The following is a 15,263-nucleotide window of genomic DNA, read 5'->3' on the forward strand; positions in this document are numbered from 1 at the left end:
TTTCTTTAATTGTCAATTAAAAAACTATTTACAAAATACAACACGCGATGTTTACATTATCCATTGCAACACGTGATACTTTACAAAGACCATTACTTTTGGCTTGACAACGCGACACATGGCCAGTCTGAGTTATATATTATGTATTGAAATAAGTTTACGTCGACTTTCCTCTTCAGTCAGCCGCAGACAAAGTGAAAGTCTTGGCTCTGATGTAAGGCATTCTGACCGCGGCTTCAGCTGACGCTTCAAAAAATTCACAATGTATCCGTTAATTCACTATACGAAGGATAAAATAGCGAGCAGAAATGTTAATTTTTCCAGAGCAAAACTAAGCTAATTTTGGTGGGCAAGTATTGTCAAGAGACATTTGACAAATGAGCAAACAAAACAGAAAAGTTGAGGTCAGTCCATGATTTAGGCTGAGGCGATCCTGATTTGATCAATCTCGAGAGCAGCATGGCGGGAAAGCATCGAGGCCTGCAGCTCAAGGCTGTGGTGACCGATGGCCTCCTGCAGTCTGCGAGCTTGAGGTGGTACCAGTACCCATCGCGTCAGCCCATCTACTGCATACCGAACCACTGTTCCTGGTCGGCCCACTGGGCGGCCTCACTGTCACTTCCCTCCAGATCTCCGTCTTCCCCACTGCCTTCCATATCATCGCCATCCAGCTCCACGGTGGCATCTGTGGGACTCTCCTCTTTCTCCATCTTCTGCATGCCTTCTAGGGACTTCTGATCATTGGGGTCCAGACTGTTGGGGACAACAATTCCACACGTGATGTGACCATTTTAAATTGACCCAAATGATTGCCTGTTTCGAAAAATACTTAAGGACTGCAACCTTCAAGTCAAAACCGAATCACTGTAAAGTGTAATACTGCACATTGGGCAGGAGGGGAGTTCACATTTTGGACACATTTTCTTTGCCTTATTTCTACATAGTCAATTGGGGCCAAAGCAATATTTTCATAAATATCCTGTTAATATTTGACATGAGTTTGGCCTGAGTACAACAAAAGCTATCCAACTCAGCAAACAACAAAACACTCACAGAATACTACAACTTTTTTACAACAATGAAGAACCAGGGAGTATAACTGAAACTGATTGTGTCTTCTAGTGCTGCGTGACAGCACAATCTAGTGCCGCTGCACAAGTTGAGTTGGTTCTCCTGGGTTACCTGAGAGCAATGCTGTACTGATCCATTGCCTCCTGGTAGTCGTTGACGGCCACCAAGAAATCTCCAAGCATCCTGTGCAGCACGCAGTCGCTCTGATTGGCCAAGGCGTTTCGAAGCAGCGCGATCCCTTCTTCGTATTTTTGCTCGCGACCTTCACAAAGAAGGGGAGATGTGTTCCTTTACAAGGTAGACTCGTTTTGACAATGTTTTGAAATCTGCACATACTAAGCAGCTCAGCTTTTTTCACCACAGCCTTAGTGTAGTCGGGCCTCTGAGCCAGCGCTTTGTCCAGCAAGGTTTTGGCTTTCTCCTGCGTGACGGGGTCCTCCAGGCACACTGTGGCAAGAATGGTCAGCGTCTGAGCGTTTGCCCCCAGGGTCTTGTAGATGTTATTGGCCATCCCCATGGCCTCTCTGATCCCATTGGATGCCAGGTAACAATCAATCAGACCTGCGACGAAACGACTTATGAAGACCCGGTGGAGTCGGTGAGCAAGCGCGAGAAGCGAACATACCTTCGTAACAGTCCAGGCGACAGGGCGCCAAGCGCATGGCTTCTCTGAAATGGATGATGGCTTCCTGGACTCGGCCCATGTTTCTCAACGCTGCTCCCTTCAGGAGGAGGGCCTGCACACTGTTGCTGTTCAATTGAATGGCCTTGGCTCCCAGGTACAGGGCCCTGGAGTAACGCTTACTGTAGAAGCTGTGACAGCTAACAATACAAACTTGCGTTAGTACAAAACATGCTGAATACGCTGTCTCCTCTGTTCATAGTCTGGCTCGGACTAATGATGTTTTCTTGGAACACGTACTTAGATACCATCTTAACTCCACTTGTCAACACTGGGCCAGTAATTCCGCGTTGGCTATTTTTTTTGTCGGTCCTGCTCGATAATAATATGACACACTCAGTCGCCGGCTACATGCTACATGCTCACCCCGAAATCACCCAGGGTTCCGCATGCTGGTCGGAGATGTTGAACAGACGTCCGCCGAGGACCTCAACATCTTCCAGGTGTCCTTCTCGGGCCCACAGGTAGCCATAAACATCCATGCCTTTCAGTATACATCACAGCATTGTCGTATTAGCACAAAGGACAGAGGTGACCGCTTATTCAAAATGATGTGCTGTTTTGTTCAACTCGGTATCTCTTTTTTGTGAGCTACCTAGTTACGAAAACCTCTTGGCAAGCAAAACTATGAACGCAAGGGTCAATGAATGTTGTCTAGCGGTACCTTTGATGAGATAAGGGTCCAGCATCTGGGCTTGTTCAAATTTGAGGATGGCATTCTTGGTATCACCTGCCCTGAAGTAGACGTCTGCCAGGCTCACCAGGAGGTCCACGTTGTCCCGCAACAGAGACTTCTTCTCCAGAGAACTGGGCCCAAGTCAGGCAGAGGAAACCATAAGGTGTTGCTCAGTTATTAATTCATTCACTTCCAGACGACGTGCAAAAAGTGTCCACTCCAGTGCAAGGGTTTTTGTCATTTTCACTCTAATTGCTGGACCGACAGGACACGGTGATACCTCAGTTTACGAACTTTATTTGGTTTCCCATAACGTGTGTGTAAGGCGAAAAGTGTGTCTTCCAAACATTCATTTCCCATAGGAAACCATTAAAAATGAGAATAATCCGTTTCCAGGTCCCCAGAAAACATAATTTTCTACTAAATAAGCCTTAAAACTACACAAAATATACCTTATTTTATGTATAATAAACGTGCTATTGTATTGTAATTAAAGAAATAAACTGTACCGTCTAATAAAGTCGCTTTATTTACCTTTGTGATGGTAGTTGTCAATGGAAGACGAACTTCCAGATTGCCTCTTGATAATATCCGAGTGAAGTTGCCGTGCCTTCTCGGCAATAATACCCTAAACACACCTTCCCCTACTAGCTGCTTTTTGTTCATCCAAATCAACAGAAGTGTTTCAACCTCTTCTATTGCCTGAGACTGTTGCTCAGACAACACAGAAACACCCGTAGCAATGGTCGACTTAGCATACTGGTACGCTAAGTCACACAAACGCACATCTCGTTCGTGTTTTTCGATGATCTCCTTCTTCTGCTCGGCCGTAATTTTCTTTTCTGTCCTCTTCAGTTTAACACTAACCTGTGGTGGCATCTTTTTCGGTCCCAAAAAAGCAAAAGTATCCACTCCATAACAAAACACGTCTGCACTGAGTGCACTCAAAGAAAGTGGGTGTGGAAAAATTAGTCCAGCAGGTGGCCCTGTTCAGCCGTGTGGATTGGTGTTCTTCCGCCGAAAACTAGTTCGGCAGCCATTGTGGCGCTCCATGTGTTTCCCGAAAACGAGTTTGTATGCTGAGATTATAGTCTTGCGAATTTAATGTTCGTAAGGTGAAAAGTTCTTTAGATAAAGCGTTCGTAAGCCGAGGTATCACTGTATTGAGTTTTAGGACCACATAAACATTCAATACAGTGTTAGAAAGCTTAGACTCTCGTCTAAACACTGATCCATCAGTGTTTTAATGTTTTCAAGCCCTCACTGTCATTTGCATGCCCAATGCTGGTGATGAAAGGATATTTGCTTACCATATGGTGTTGATGGCCCTCTGATTGTCCCCTGCATGGATAAAGGCATACGCCTTAATCCAAACAGAAAGCCAGTCCAGGTTGGGGACACTCTGGATAACATCCATGGTCATAGACGCTACTTCGGCTCCTTTGACTGATAAGGAGAGAAGACCTGCGGAGACAAGTACGTACATTGATTTGCACAAACCCAACTTTTGCAATTGAGTGAGTACAACATAAGACGACAGAGGGTAGATAAAAGTGTCAGGGGGTGCTTTGGTGGTGCATACCAATAATTGCATCTAAGGCGAGGGGGCACTGTCGGAGCACTTCTTTGTAGCTAGTCACTGCAGAGCGTTCCTGGCCAGCTTTCCTGTAAAGGTTAGCTAGCATCATGTTGATCTGGGGTCAAATGGAAATAGACAACAATCTCAAAAGGCACAAAAAATTATATATATACAGTAAAGTCTCGTTATATCGATATCGGATATATCGATAGTCCCTGTTATATCGATACTATTTCTATGCACGCACGGAGAAAATTACATGCAAACAGGGTCGGATATATCGATAGTCCCGGTTATATCGATATTTTTTCGGACTCCCTTGAATATCGATATAACGAGACTTTACTGTATATCTGTACCATGACACTTTTTGGCATTGCTCAGACAGGATTACTGCAATACAAGGATGAGCTGCGTTTACTCTATCATGGACCTCATTTTAAAAATCAAATCATTTGGCCAAGTTAACACAATCAAGTGTTGAGCAATCTTGACGTCAGAAGCCTACCTTTGGAGTTCTCTGTCGTGAGGGAATCCCATCAAGCACTGCAATGGCATCTTTATCCAGTTTCAAAATAGTATAACATTCTGCTATCTTGTATTTTACTTCAATCTCTGACGGTAGTATCTGGAAAAACAACATTCATATTCACGCGCTGGGTAAAGAACTACATGGTTACGAAAGATGAACACACTACTATAAAAGGAATAACAAACGGTTTCTCACTCGTGTGAAATAATAATAGATTACAAATTATTTTTTTTCCACTTTGGATGATTCCCATGTGTTTTTAAGTAAACACTTGAGGTTGGATTTACGATGCAATTTTGACATTTTTGCCCTGAATCGGCACAATTTGCATCATGGCACCGGAAGAGGTAATAAACGCAGCGAATCGAGTATGCTCTGGATCTGCTAAAACAGCAATATCTGGACATGTTTGAAATACATCCGCATGATATCTAAAATATGAATAGACCAAGAAAAGTGGTCTACATGGAAAATTACAGATGTTTTCATCATTAATCAAGTAAATTAAAGGCAACCTGTGGAGGAATGTGTAGTTCACCCACAATTCAAGGGCAACTCAACAAACATAACATTCAATTTTTGCCTTATTGTTCAAATTGTCACTACCGTCTGTTAACACTTCAGTAGTTCTTTCACACGCTCTGAGTGCAAAAACAATCCTACTGTACAGAAGACGTGTCCCATGAATATGCACTAAAGGTGAATTTGGAACTGCAGAGCCAAGCAAATCCAGTGAAGAGAATTCCATATACTGTATGCAGCGGTATACACACTTACGGCTGCCTATATAAACGGTTTTGAATGACTATACCTGTGCTTGAAGGTTTGCCGCAGCTCCACCAGCAGAGGTACGAACTTTGGATGTCTTGCTGAGCACCTTCTTTTGTTGCAGTGCCATGCTGTATTTACAGGCAGCATTACGATACTCTTTATCGTGGAAGATGGCATCGGCATGGTAGACCAACAGCTGGTACTTTTGAGCAGGTGAGAAAAGCTCTCTAAGAGTCAAACAGATACATATCGAGGTCAATTGCACGGGACTGCGAAATCTCTCTAATCTTACAACAGGTCAAGACATACATCAATTCAACTGAAAAAAAATACCTATTAGAAGAGGCCATGAATTACATTTTCAAACCGGAATGTATACAAGTCTAAATTAGACAGCACTTTATTGGTGACAGCAATTAAAATATCACATTTCAAGTAGACGTCACGACACCAAAGACGCCCAATTATGTCCCATGGTAAGAAAATTGTGCGTAATGTATGACATATTTTGTGGGAATCTCACGCTTAGTACACAATTTGCAGCCTAACAAAAACACACATTCGAGTGTTTTGCTATTCTCGACAAATGGGTTTATATTTAACCGTATTTAAGACACAGACATAATTGGCTTGAACCAAAACTGTTAACGACTTTCGAGTGTGTAGTTCGACACTCGCCAAAGAGCAGCACAAAAAATGTGACGATGAAACCGAGCTGTGAAAGTGGGATATTAGCAAATAGGCGAATCCCGATTTTACATACTTACGGACTGTTATTACTCATGGTCAACAACAAGCTGCTCAAAATGCGGACGTTTGAGTGGAGACCGGCGGCGGCCATTTCTCGTACATGATCCACTACATTCATTTTCCTGGAAGATGATGTGCGGGATTAATTTTGGGTAACAATTGGTATTTCAAAGTTTCGTCTTAGAAGCAGCTAATGCTATCTTGTAAGCTCAGTTCTAGTGTATTAAAAATGGCGCCCGATGACATCTCTTCCGTATGATGGGGAATGTTACATTTACGTGCACGTCGAAGTATCGAAGAATGAAAACATACATTTGAATAGTCTCTTTTACCAGTGCATTGAATGTCAAACGTTTGATTCAAAGAATTTTGGGTTCATTGTTTTATTGGCCTTCTTACTCCACGAAAGCAAGAGACTGTCAGTGTATATTTGGTTTGTACTCGAGATTCGGGGTTGAAAAAATGTTCACATTTCAGGTACTGTAAGTTAGTTAGGCTATTGTACAAATATACAAAAATCTGAATCACGAATATCAGTTTTGTTATGCCACATTTATTTTGAAAAATATTAATAATTTATCTTATATCTTATTTCCAATGTTTGGCGTTGTTCCCTTACAATTTCAGCGTGTTCATTCGGTGAGCCGGAATAACTAAATAGCCACCACAGATGGTGTTTGCAAATGAGTGGATTGTGCAACACGGTCGCGTCGGTATGTTGTAAATGGGCGAAGCTGAGGGCGAAACGTCATCTTTTTGAATGCGAGGGGGCTCGCAGTCAAACACTCGCAAGAGCTCAATAAAATGCACGCATGCGCATACGCCCAAACCAGCAGCTGAACCCTGTGTCAAAACAGAGAGGGAAATCGGCAGCAGGCAGCAAGTCTGGGCTAGCTTTAATTTTTGTGGGAGGATTCAGAAAAACAGATTTTTTTCAATAACGTGCACATACCATGACCGAACAATCAGCTTTACTTCTTCGAAAACAACTTGCAGGTAAAATTATTATCACTATCCATATTGGCTAAAGTATTCGAATGTAAAGTTTACGGAGCAATAAGCTACGCTCGGGTCCTTGCCACGCACAGCTATCATGTGAGGCTCAGAGATGTAAATATAACACGGTGGCTTCTGGTTGCAGTAGCACATTGTGTTAGCTGTTAGCGTCTGGATGGAAACCGTATTTTCACAGTTAACATAAGATTGAATAACCATTTGAGAAACTGAAAAGCAATTGCAACGTTTCCTTGCTAACGGGCTAGCGATATCGTCACTAGTTAGCTGACAGAACAAAGGAATTATCAGTTCAGGGACCGATCCCCTTTATTAGTGTTTAGCAAGTGGTACATCATTACAAATCGCAGCATTTTAACTATAAAAATTCAGTGTCAAATTACAAAAGAATTATTTTATGGGCTTATTTTCAATGTTTCTCGTCCCAGTGTTTGCTTTATGTAAACTAACGCAGGTCGTTCGTGCTGACTGTATTGCAAACAAACTGTTGTCCGGGTGGCTGTTTCAGGCAGTAATTGATTGACTGTATTAACACAATTCCTCGGGATACTCCCCCAAAAAATGCAAGCCCCACTCCATTAAGAGGATGCGGCGCGGGTGCGCGATGCGTACTGCTTGCGCAATAACTTTCCAGATCAATCCGGCTTGGCACGAGTCCAAAATTATATCAAAATTCATCTTGTTTGTGGGGTACTCATGTGGACCTTGGGGTTACCGTGTGTCCACGTATATAAAATTGGAGACCACTAGCATGTATGAATGTGTGTGTAGGGGGGTGTTTTTGTACATGCGAATGCATTTATAATCTGTTAAATTGAAAAAAATATATAGTGGGGGGGGGGGGGTTCAGGATGGAAGGTGGAACTCACACAAGCTGATCGAGATCATCATCTCAACATGGGCAGGTGATGTTTAAAGCAGGGATGTCAAACCAATTTTTGTGCAGGCCACATTGTGACCGTTTGCTGCAGAGGTCCGTGATGACATATTCTGAATCTTTTCATATTCAATATGCACAACTTCTGATGAATAGTATATATTTATAATTTCACAACTGACATTGAGAAATTATGTTTGAGGTTTTAGCAAAATTCATCCAATTTGATGTTGAAAAATTTCTTTGAAAAGGGGCCACATAAAATGAAGTAGAGGACCGGACCTGGCCGCAGGCCTTGGGTTTGTCACCTGCAGTTTAAAGTTGTCTTTAGTCAAATAAGTATAATCTTAAAATAACCCATTTAAAATATTAAATATAATTTAAAGGACAACCGACAAGTTATGTCCATAATATGTCCATAAGTAAAATCACTTCAAATGACTTCTACTGAGCGCATTTTACAAAGATTCCACGGCATATAGCTATAATTCACGTTTTAAGACTCGCGCTGAATATTCAGGAAGTCTTGTTTTTGAGTTGAGGACGATGCCTGACATGACGTCATGTCTGGAACGCACCTGACCGAGAAAGGGACACACAATGCATTTTGCGGTGCTTTGTTTGGTCTGAAAACTTCGTGTCGATGGCGAAATTAGAAGGAAAACACATAAATAAGGCGATGGTGAATCGTTGTGTGTTGCACCAAGACTACTATTTGATTCTAGTTGACACAATTTCCAAGCAGACAAATTGGCCCATTTCCAACGGAGCTTGGGCACCATCTTGTGCATTTTCTGGGCCGATACCTTGCAGTTCTGATGGCTCGAATTGATGCGCAAGAACTTCTTTAATCAATTGCAAACATTTATGATTTCCTCTTCAGAGCTATTTGAATCATATTCATAACTTAATGAGTGACAAGAAAGCATCTTCTCCGAATCTGAAGCCGTTGTTTTGTTTCTCGAGCAAGGCAAAGACGTCCTGGCGTGATGTCACGAACAAGGGGGCGGGACCTTCTGAAACTAACTTTCTGAGGTCATTTTGAATTAGTTTTGGGACACTTGAAGTCATTTTTATTGGTGTTTTGCATTTGACTAAAAATATCATACTGCGTGTTTTGGGTATTTTAGATGCTATAAAAGGTTTTTTTGATGTCAGTTAGGAAACAAAGAATGGTGTCGGTTGTCCTTTAAAACGTTCCTTCTGTCTATCGATGAAAAGGTTTCTTCAGCCGTCATCTGTACTTTGGAGGTGCCGGATGTTTCACTTCTCATCCAAGATACTTCGTCAGCGAACTAAAGTTTAGTTTAAAGCTTCTTGGATGAGAAGCGAAACGCCCGACACCTTCAAAGAAGTACAGATGACGGCTGAAGAAACCTTTTCATCGATGGACCACTCCTGTATGACTGAAAGGCTTACTACACAGACGTCCCTTTTGTCTCTTATTTCAGAGCTCAACAAGAACCCTGTGGAGGGTTTTTCGGCAGGTCTCATCGATGACGACGACATATATAAATGGGAAGTTGTGATCATTGGTCCCCAAGATACACTTTTGTAAGTCAGCACTTACTTGATACATTCTTTTTTTTTCTCCAAATCATTTCACTTGTAATCTTTTCCGTTGCAGTGAAGGAGGCTTTTTCAAAGCGTACCTAACCTTCCCGTATGATTATCCTCTTCGACCTCCAAAGATGAAGTTCATAACTGAAATCTGGCACCCTAACGGTAAATGCTTAGTAGTCGCCAACATTTGGTTGAGATTATCTCAGAATCAGAATCATCTTTATTGCCCAGTATGTAGAACACACAAGGAATTTGTTTCCGGTAGATCATTTCTAGAATATCAGAAGCTCACCATGTTGTCAATTTAGATTTTTCTTGTGTCCAATAGTATTCCAAAATAACATTTATGAGGTGAAAGGTTATTGATCTTGGAATTCTCTGCTGTACTTCACCCTGAAATTGTTTAAGGAAGCTGGGACAGTCAAGTTCACCCAAACTCGTCCGACTTTCCCCAACAAATCTGGCTTTTTGCACTCGCCACAGTTCTGCCAAAGCAGAAAAAGCCCTTCAAAATCTCACCACCAAGCTGGAAGCATACAATTGACCCATATAGCTGATGAAAACTAATTATTCAGGCAGAACAAGGGTTGATTGCTTGTTTCATAAGTGACGAGTGTAATTTACAGAATGTTCTTTACAGCGGGTCAAATGCGATGGATATTTTATTGTCAACTTTTAATTGCGGAGGCATTCAATTGAGATTTACACACACACACAGTCATCACACCACCTGTCAATCGGGCTGCATTCCTCCAAACGCTCCACATTGAACCTTTATGTCAACCTTAAATGGACAATTCTTCTCACACGTGTACCCAAACAGTTGCGAAAAATGGGGATGTGTGCATCTCCATCCTGCATGAGCCCGGAGAGGATAAATTTGGCTACGAGAAGCCCGAAGAGCGCTGGCTGCCCATCCACACGGTTGAGACAATCATGATTAGCGTTATCTCCATGTTGGCGGACCCCAACAGCGATTCGCCTGCAAATGTAGATGCTGCGGTGAGTTGAACTCTGTACATTTCTCGTGCTTGGGGAGACCGACATCAGCCTTTGTCTGGGGTCATCTTTGCGATGTTGCCTCATGGAATGCCGTTCAAAGTTGACTGTTTCGTTCACAGAAAGAGTGGCGGGAGGATCCAAATGGTGAATTCAAGAGAAAAGTGGCTCGTTGTGTAAGAAAAAGTCAAGAGATGGCCTTTGATTAGAAGATGTTATGAATTCCAGAGTAAGTATGAAAAAGTGTTTACGTTAATTTTCAGGCTTCTTCTTCTTTTTTTCTTTTGGCTTTTCCCTTCAGGGGTCCCCACAGTGAATCAGTGTCCTCTATCTTCAGAGGTCTGATTCGCATTTTTGTTTTGGCCAAGTTTTTACGTCGGATGACCTTCCTGACACAACCCTCTGCATTTATCCGGGCTTGGGACCGGCACAAAAAGACACTGGCTTATGTCCCCTTGTGGCTACAGAGCAAGCAACTCGATGAACTTAATAAAGATGACAATGCTCGATAATATGCTCCCAAACACAAAATGGTCATCGGCAGAGCAGCTTTCAAATAAAGTAAAACTACTCACTATTTGTCAGGCCTAGAAATTACACTTTTCATTTGTGCTTTCGTCATGGTGTCATTTAAAAATCGGCATGCTGTCATTATTTAACGAACTCTCACTCCTTGTGTTTTTTGAACACATAGTGAAATGACATGTATTCGACAGACTTGACCCTCCACACCCTTCCTGTTTTCCCAATGATTTCTGTGTGTTGCCCACATGGATGTTTTTTTTAATGTTTTGATATTTGAAACTTCTTCATCAGCACCATAACAACTTGACAGATGAAGTGATAGTGACCAGTCAGTTGTGTTTTTTTTTAGCGCTAATGTTGTGTTGCAACCAGAATTATCTTTTCACAAATATTCCAATGGCCTCAAAGCAATTTTTGCCGCCTCAAAACATGAGATTCACGAATCTGCGCCTGGTCAATTCAAAAATGTTTGTCATTCAAAATGAATTAATTAATTCTCACGTCATTGCATTTAGGACACAACTGTAATTAATCGTCCTTTTTTTTCCTAGTTGAAGGAAACGCCTCCTGAGGGAAACGGACTTACTTTTGTGGCCCTTGTTTTCGCAAGACAAAAGGAATCAGTTGGTCTTCAACCTGGTTTCAAGAAGCGCTTGTGGTTTGTGACAAGAAGAGGAAATTTGAGAACACTACCAGCGAATTTCACTTCCTTCCTACCTGGAATTGTATATTTAATTTTATTTATTTTGGAAAACTGATGTAAAATATGTCACTACTGTAAATGAGCTTGCTTTTTTTATCTGCTGCTGAACAGTTTCTACTTTATACTACCAGGTTTCTTATGCAATTAAATGGTCAAGATGGAGTTGAACAAACGAAAGCCTGTAACCTTTACGTCATCACCTGTCCTCTCCGAGACATTCTGTACATGCCAGCCCAGCATAATCTTCGTTCATCAATGTGAGTGTGGATTTTCAAACCTCACCGTTTGCTTTTATTGGCTTTACTTCTTCACTCTGCTTCCTGTTCACAAAGACATTTTTGTGGCACTTACGGTATGTTTTTTTTTTTTTGTTTTTTTTTTTTTTTGGCGGGGTCCCCCACAGCCTCTACCTGCTAGCATTGTCTATCTATGCGAAGGTCGGGCAAATATTTCAAGCGTGCATGATCCCTTCAAACTCTTGCGTCCTGTTGGTATTTGTCATTGTGAACGAAATGGCTCACTCTGTTTTGAGGGCCACTGTCTCATATATTGACTTGCACATGCACGGCTAACATTAAACATTTGCTTTGTGCCAACTTCTCAGGTTTCAATTCTAACCTTGCAATTAACACTCGACGGCATAGACTTTTAATATTCCTCACGGTCTTTCCAGCTCATTGACGATTTATTTTAACTATCCCAACCAAAATGGATCAGTGGGCGAAAAAAAAAAAATGTAAAAGCTGTCATGATTCTGGCTGGAGTGTGTGTACTGCTGTGGCATCTGAATTTACCTCAATCTGGTTGTTCAGTTCCCAAAGCGGAGATGTTTCAGGGCTCCGTTGTTGAATTGGATTAGCTGTTAGTTTGTTGTTGCACATTGGGCATTTTTGTGTGTAATACGTTTCACATTGGTTTACGTTTCAACGTTGAGAACTGTAGGTAGATTGGCAGGTAAAACATTCACCTTCATTTTTTTTTCTCAATGCACATTTATACAATGGATCACATCAAGGTCAGAATTTGGTTTCTTATTGTTTTTATGGATGAAGTTGACACAAACACAATTTGTCATTGGAGAAAGACACAATCTTGCATATAATGTTTATGTTGAAACGAGTACACTGGTTAGAAAAAAACAACCCTTTCCACCTTAATAAATAATAGACTTGCCCATGACTAACCATGTCATCCAAACCAACACACTGATTTTTGGCACACGCAATCAGGGTTGAATGAGTTGAATATGTTAATGACATCATTTATAATGTACATTCTGGGTGAATGTGATATATGCTGAGACTTAATGATTATGTCAGAATTTTCTCACCATGATCTCCTTGGACCGGTGTTCACTGTATTTGCACAGATTTGGTGCATATTTCAAACATCCTCAAGCAATATGCTCTGAAATTGGTGTCCAGGTAATTCACCCTCTAAGGTTGCTATTTTTTTTTCATTTTCTGTTATTGCAATGTATATTGGACGTGATGCTGAATAAAGTGCGTGAAATGAGTTTGAACATTTTGATTTTTGCTCTGTGTTCCCAGATCGTGCTGCATTCACCGCAGTTTCAATAAAGTCAAAACATTTAATGTTCAAAATGGACCTTCTGCGCCCCCAAAAAACAACACATTTCAAACTTGAGCTTGTAACAGGCATGGGCGTGAAAGGGTTAGGCCAATGCCACAGACGTGCACATTGAGTGGAGTGTTCCATCCACAACAACCTATTTGCAACAAAACAATTGTTTGTGTCTTTGAACATGAAATATATTGGCTTTTTACTGTATTGCAAATTATTTTATGCTGATATTTTTATATAATTTATCTCCCTCAATGAATACAATAAAATATTTTTGTGGAGTTTTCAACAAAATATTCAAGATGGTTGGTTTGGATTGGATGATATTTTATATGTTAATATTTACAAATGACAACAAAGGCTTTCCAATGTTTGTGATACAAATGTTCATGCTTTTCAAGATTCTGATTAATTTGGTGCAAAAACCCCTTCCTATACCAGACATGGGCAAACTACGGCCCGCGGGCCACATACGGCCCGTTAGGCTTTTTAATCCGGCCCGCCGAACTTGCCCAAATTATAGTAAAAAACGTGCCTGAAACTCATGACAAAAAGTTAGCGGAAAACAGGGCAGATGACTGAAAAGTTGCCTGCCCCATTTTTCACAACTTGAAGCACAATGAGACAACTAATCACATTAAAAAGCATTTGCACAAAGTATGAAGTTTTTTTTTAAATCGAGAATGTACCTACGACAAATGCTACCTTGCTTAATTTACGTGAATGTGCACAGCTGTAGATTTTCCTGCAGTAGTCGATTGTCATTGTGGTGCACAATGCAACGTTTGCATTGCTTTCGACGAGCCACCAAGCCCCTTTCATAAGTCTCACATACACTTTACAGTCACGGTTTAATGTAAATTTACGTTTTGTAGCGTCACATATGTTGTTAGCTTCTTTTGAATCTTTCTTCTGGGCTGAGGTTCTGTGCATCTATTTTGGAAAACGACTTTATAACGCTTGAGAAAGTCCGGAAGAAAGAAGCAGGCTTCTCATTGACCGCCGTGCCGTGTATGCAAATTTCAACTGCAGGTAGCCTATGTTTGTGTGCTCGGCGACGGTACACGTGTATTGTTTGCGCGTGAAAGCGAGGGCGTCAGTGGAGAGTTTGTTGAACGCACGTCAGGACAAACCATCTATGATTTGGCGGAATTTAGCACAAGTAGGTATTTTTGAGCTTGAATATTTCGTTGTGTAATATGTTTTGAATGTTGAAAGTGATTCCATTTTTCAATAAATGTTGATTTCTTTAACTTTGCCCCTTCAATGAAAACTTATTTAAAACAGACGCAATCTTGATAAATCACAGTGCATATGTTATTTTAATCTATTTCCATTTCCTCCTCCAAGTATCTGCGAAATAGTATGTAAACGCCATATTCCTTGAGACAAATTTATTAACTGATCAGGGATATTTTTCACATTTGAAAGACAGTTAATAAATTGGGTTGTAGTGTTCTTACTGTGCTATGAGGTTTGTACACACTACATTTAAAGGACAATCGGCACCATTTTTTTTGTTTCCCACTGAAATCAGAAAAACGTTTTATAGCATCTAAAATACCCAAATCAGGCAGGCTGATATTTTTAGTTAAATGAAAAACACCAATAAAAATGACTTCAAAATGAATCTGGAAATGGCCAGTTTCAGAAGGTCTCACCCCCTTGTTCGTGACGTCACGCCTTGCTTGAGAATCAAAACAATGGCTTCAGATTCGGAGAAGATGTTTTCTTGTTACTCATCCAGTTATGAATATGATTCAAATAGTTCTGAAGGGGAAAGCACAAATGTTTGCAATTGATTAAATGAGTCCTCCCATATCAATTTGAGCCGTCAATGACACGGATCAACACAAAGTTTTCAGACCAAACATAGTACCCAAAATGCATTGTGTGTCGCTTTCTCGGTCAGGGGCGGTCCAAACGTGACGTCACAT

At 41.1% G+C, this 15,263-nt stretch overlaps 2 protein-coding genes across 3 annotated transcripts; one reads left to right on the top strand and one right to left on the bottom strand.

The window, feature by feature from the left end:
• Window positions 1-29: 29 nt before the first annotated feature.
• Window positions 30-6,289, bottom strand: anapc7 (anaphase promoting complex subunit 7). Of its 2 annotated transcripts, none has more exons than XM_088994896.1 (11): window positions 6,079-6,289; window positions 5,352-5,538; window positions 4,517-4,636; window positions 4,012-4,123; window positions 3,740-3,893; window positions 2,418-2,560; window positions 2,120-2,237; window positions 1,697-1,893; window positions 1,408-1,632; window positions 1,183-1,333; window positions 30-753 (listed from the first exon to the last, which is right to left on the bottom strand). In XM_088994896.1, exons 1-11 carry the CDS (start codon window positions 6,177-6,179, stop codon window positions 564-566), a joined length of 1,698 nt encoding a protein of 565 aa, XP_088851022.1. In that variant the 5' UTR covers window positions 6,180-6,289; the 3' UTR covers window positions 30-563. The 2 variants fall into 2 exon arrangements, with proteins under 2 accessions (XP_088851022.1, XP_088851023.1); XM_088994897.1 differs by having other exon boundaries at window positions 32-753; window positions 6,075-6,219.
• A 607-nt stretch (window positions 6,290-6,896) lies between these two features.
• On the top strand, window positions 6,897-13,264 carry LOC148899565 (ubiquitin-conjugating enzyme E2 G1-like). The gene is made up of 6 exons (XM_088994899.1): window positions 6,897-7,057; window positions 9,404-9,506; window positions 9,580-9,677; window positions 10,339-10,517; window positions 10,637-10,743; window positions 11,591-13,264. Exons 1-5 carry the CDS (start codon window positions 7,015-7,017, stop codon window positions 10,721-10,723), a joined length of 510 nt encoding a protein of 169 aa, XP_088851025.1. The 5' UTR covers window positions 6,897-7,014; the 3' UTR covers window positions 10,724-10,743; window positions 11,591-13,264.
• The last annotated feature ends 1,999 nt before the right edge of the window (window positions 13,265-15,263 follow it).

This window comes from Hippocampus bargibanti, linkage group LG04, assembly GCF_051943395.1.
Source record: "Hippocampus bargibanti isolate YZ-2025 linkage group LG04, ASM5194339v1, whole genome shotgun sequence".
Taxonomy (NCBI): domain Eukaryota; kingdom Metazoa; phylum Chordata; class Actinopteri; order Syngnathiformes; family Syngnathidae; genus Hippocampus; species Hippocampus bargibanti.

Bases quoted from the DNA above. Each gene is read 5' to 3' on its own strand.
- anapc7 (XM_088994896.1), bottom strand. From the start codon at position 6,179: ATGAATGTAGTGGATCATGTACGAGAAATGGCCGCCGCCGGTCTCCAC. The intron at 5,539-6,078 runs GTAAGTATGTAA...TTTGACTCTTAG, and splicing joins ACCATGAGTAATAACAGTCC to AGAGCTTTTCTCACCTGCTC. The intron at 1,633-1,696 runs GTATGTTCGCTT...GTTTCGTCGCAG, and splicing joins TCGCCTGGACTGTTACGAAG to GTCTGATTGATTGTTACCTG.
- LOC148899565 (XM_088994899.1), top strand. From the start codon at position 7,015: ATGACCGAACAATCAGCTTTACTTCTTCGAAAACAACTTGCAG. The intron at 7,058-9,403 runs GTAAAATTATTA...CTCTTATTTCAG, and splicing joins TCTTCGAAAACAACTTGCAG to AGCTCAACAAGAACCCTGTG. The intron at 9,678-10,338 runs GTAAATGCTTAG...GTACCCAAACAG, and splicing joins TGAAATCTGGCACCCTAACG to TTGCGAAAAATGGGGATGTG.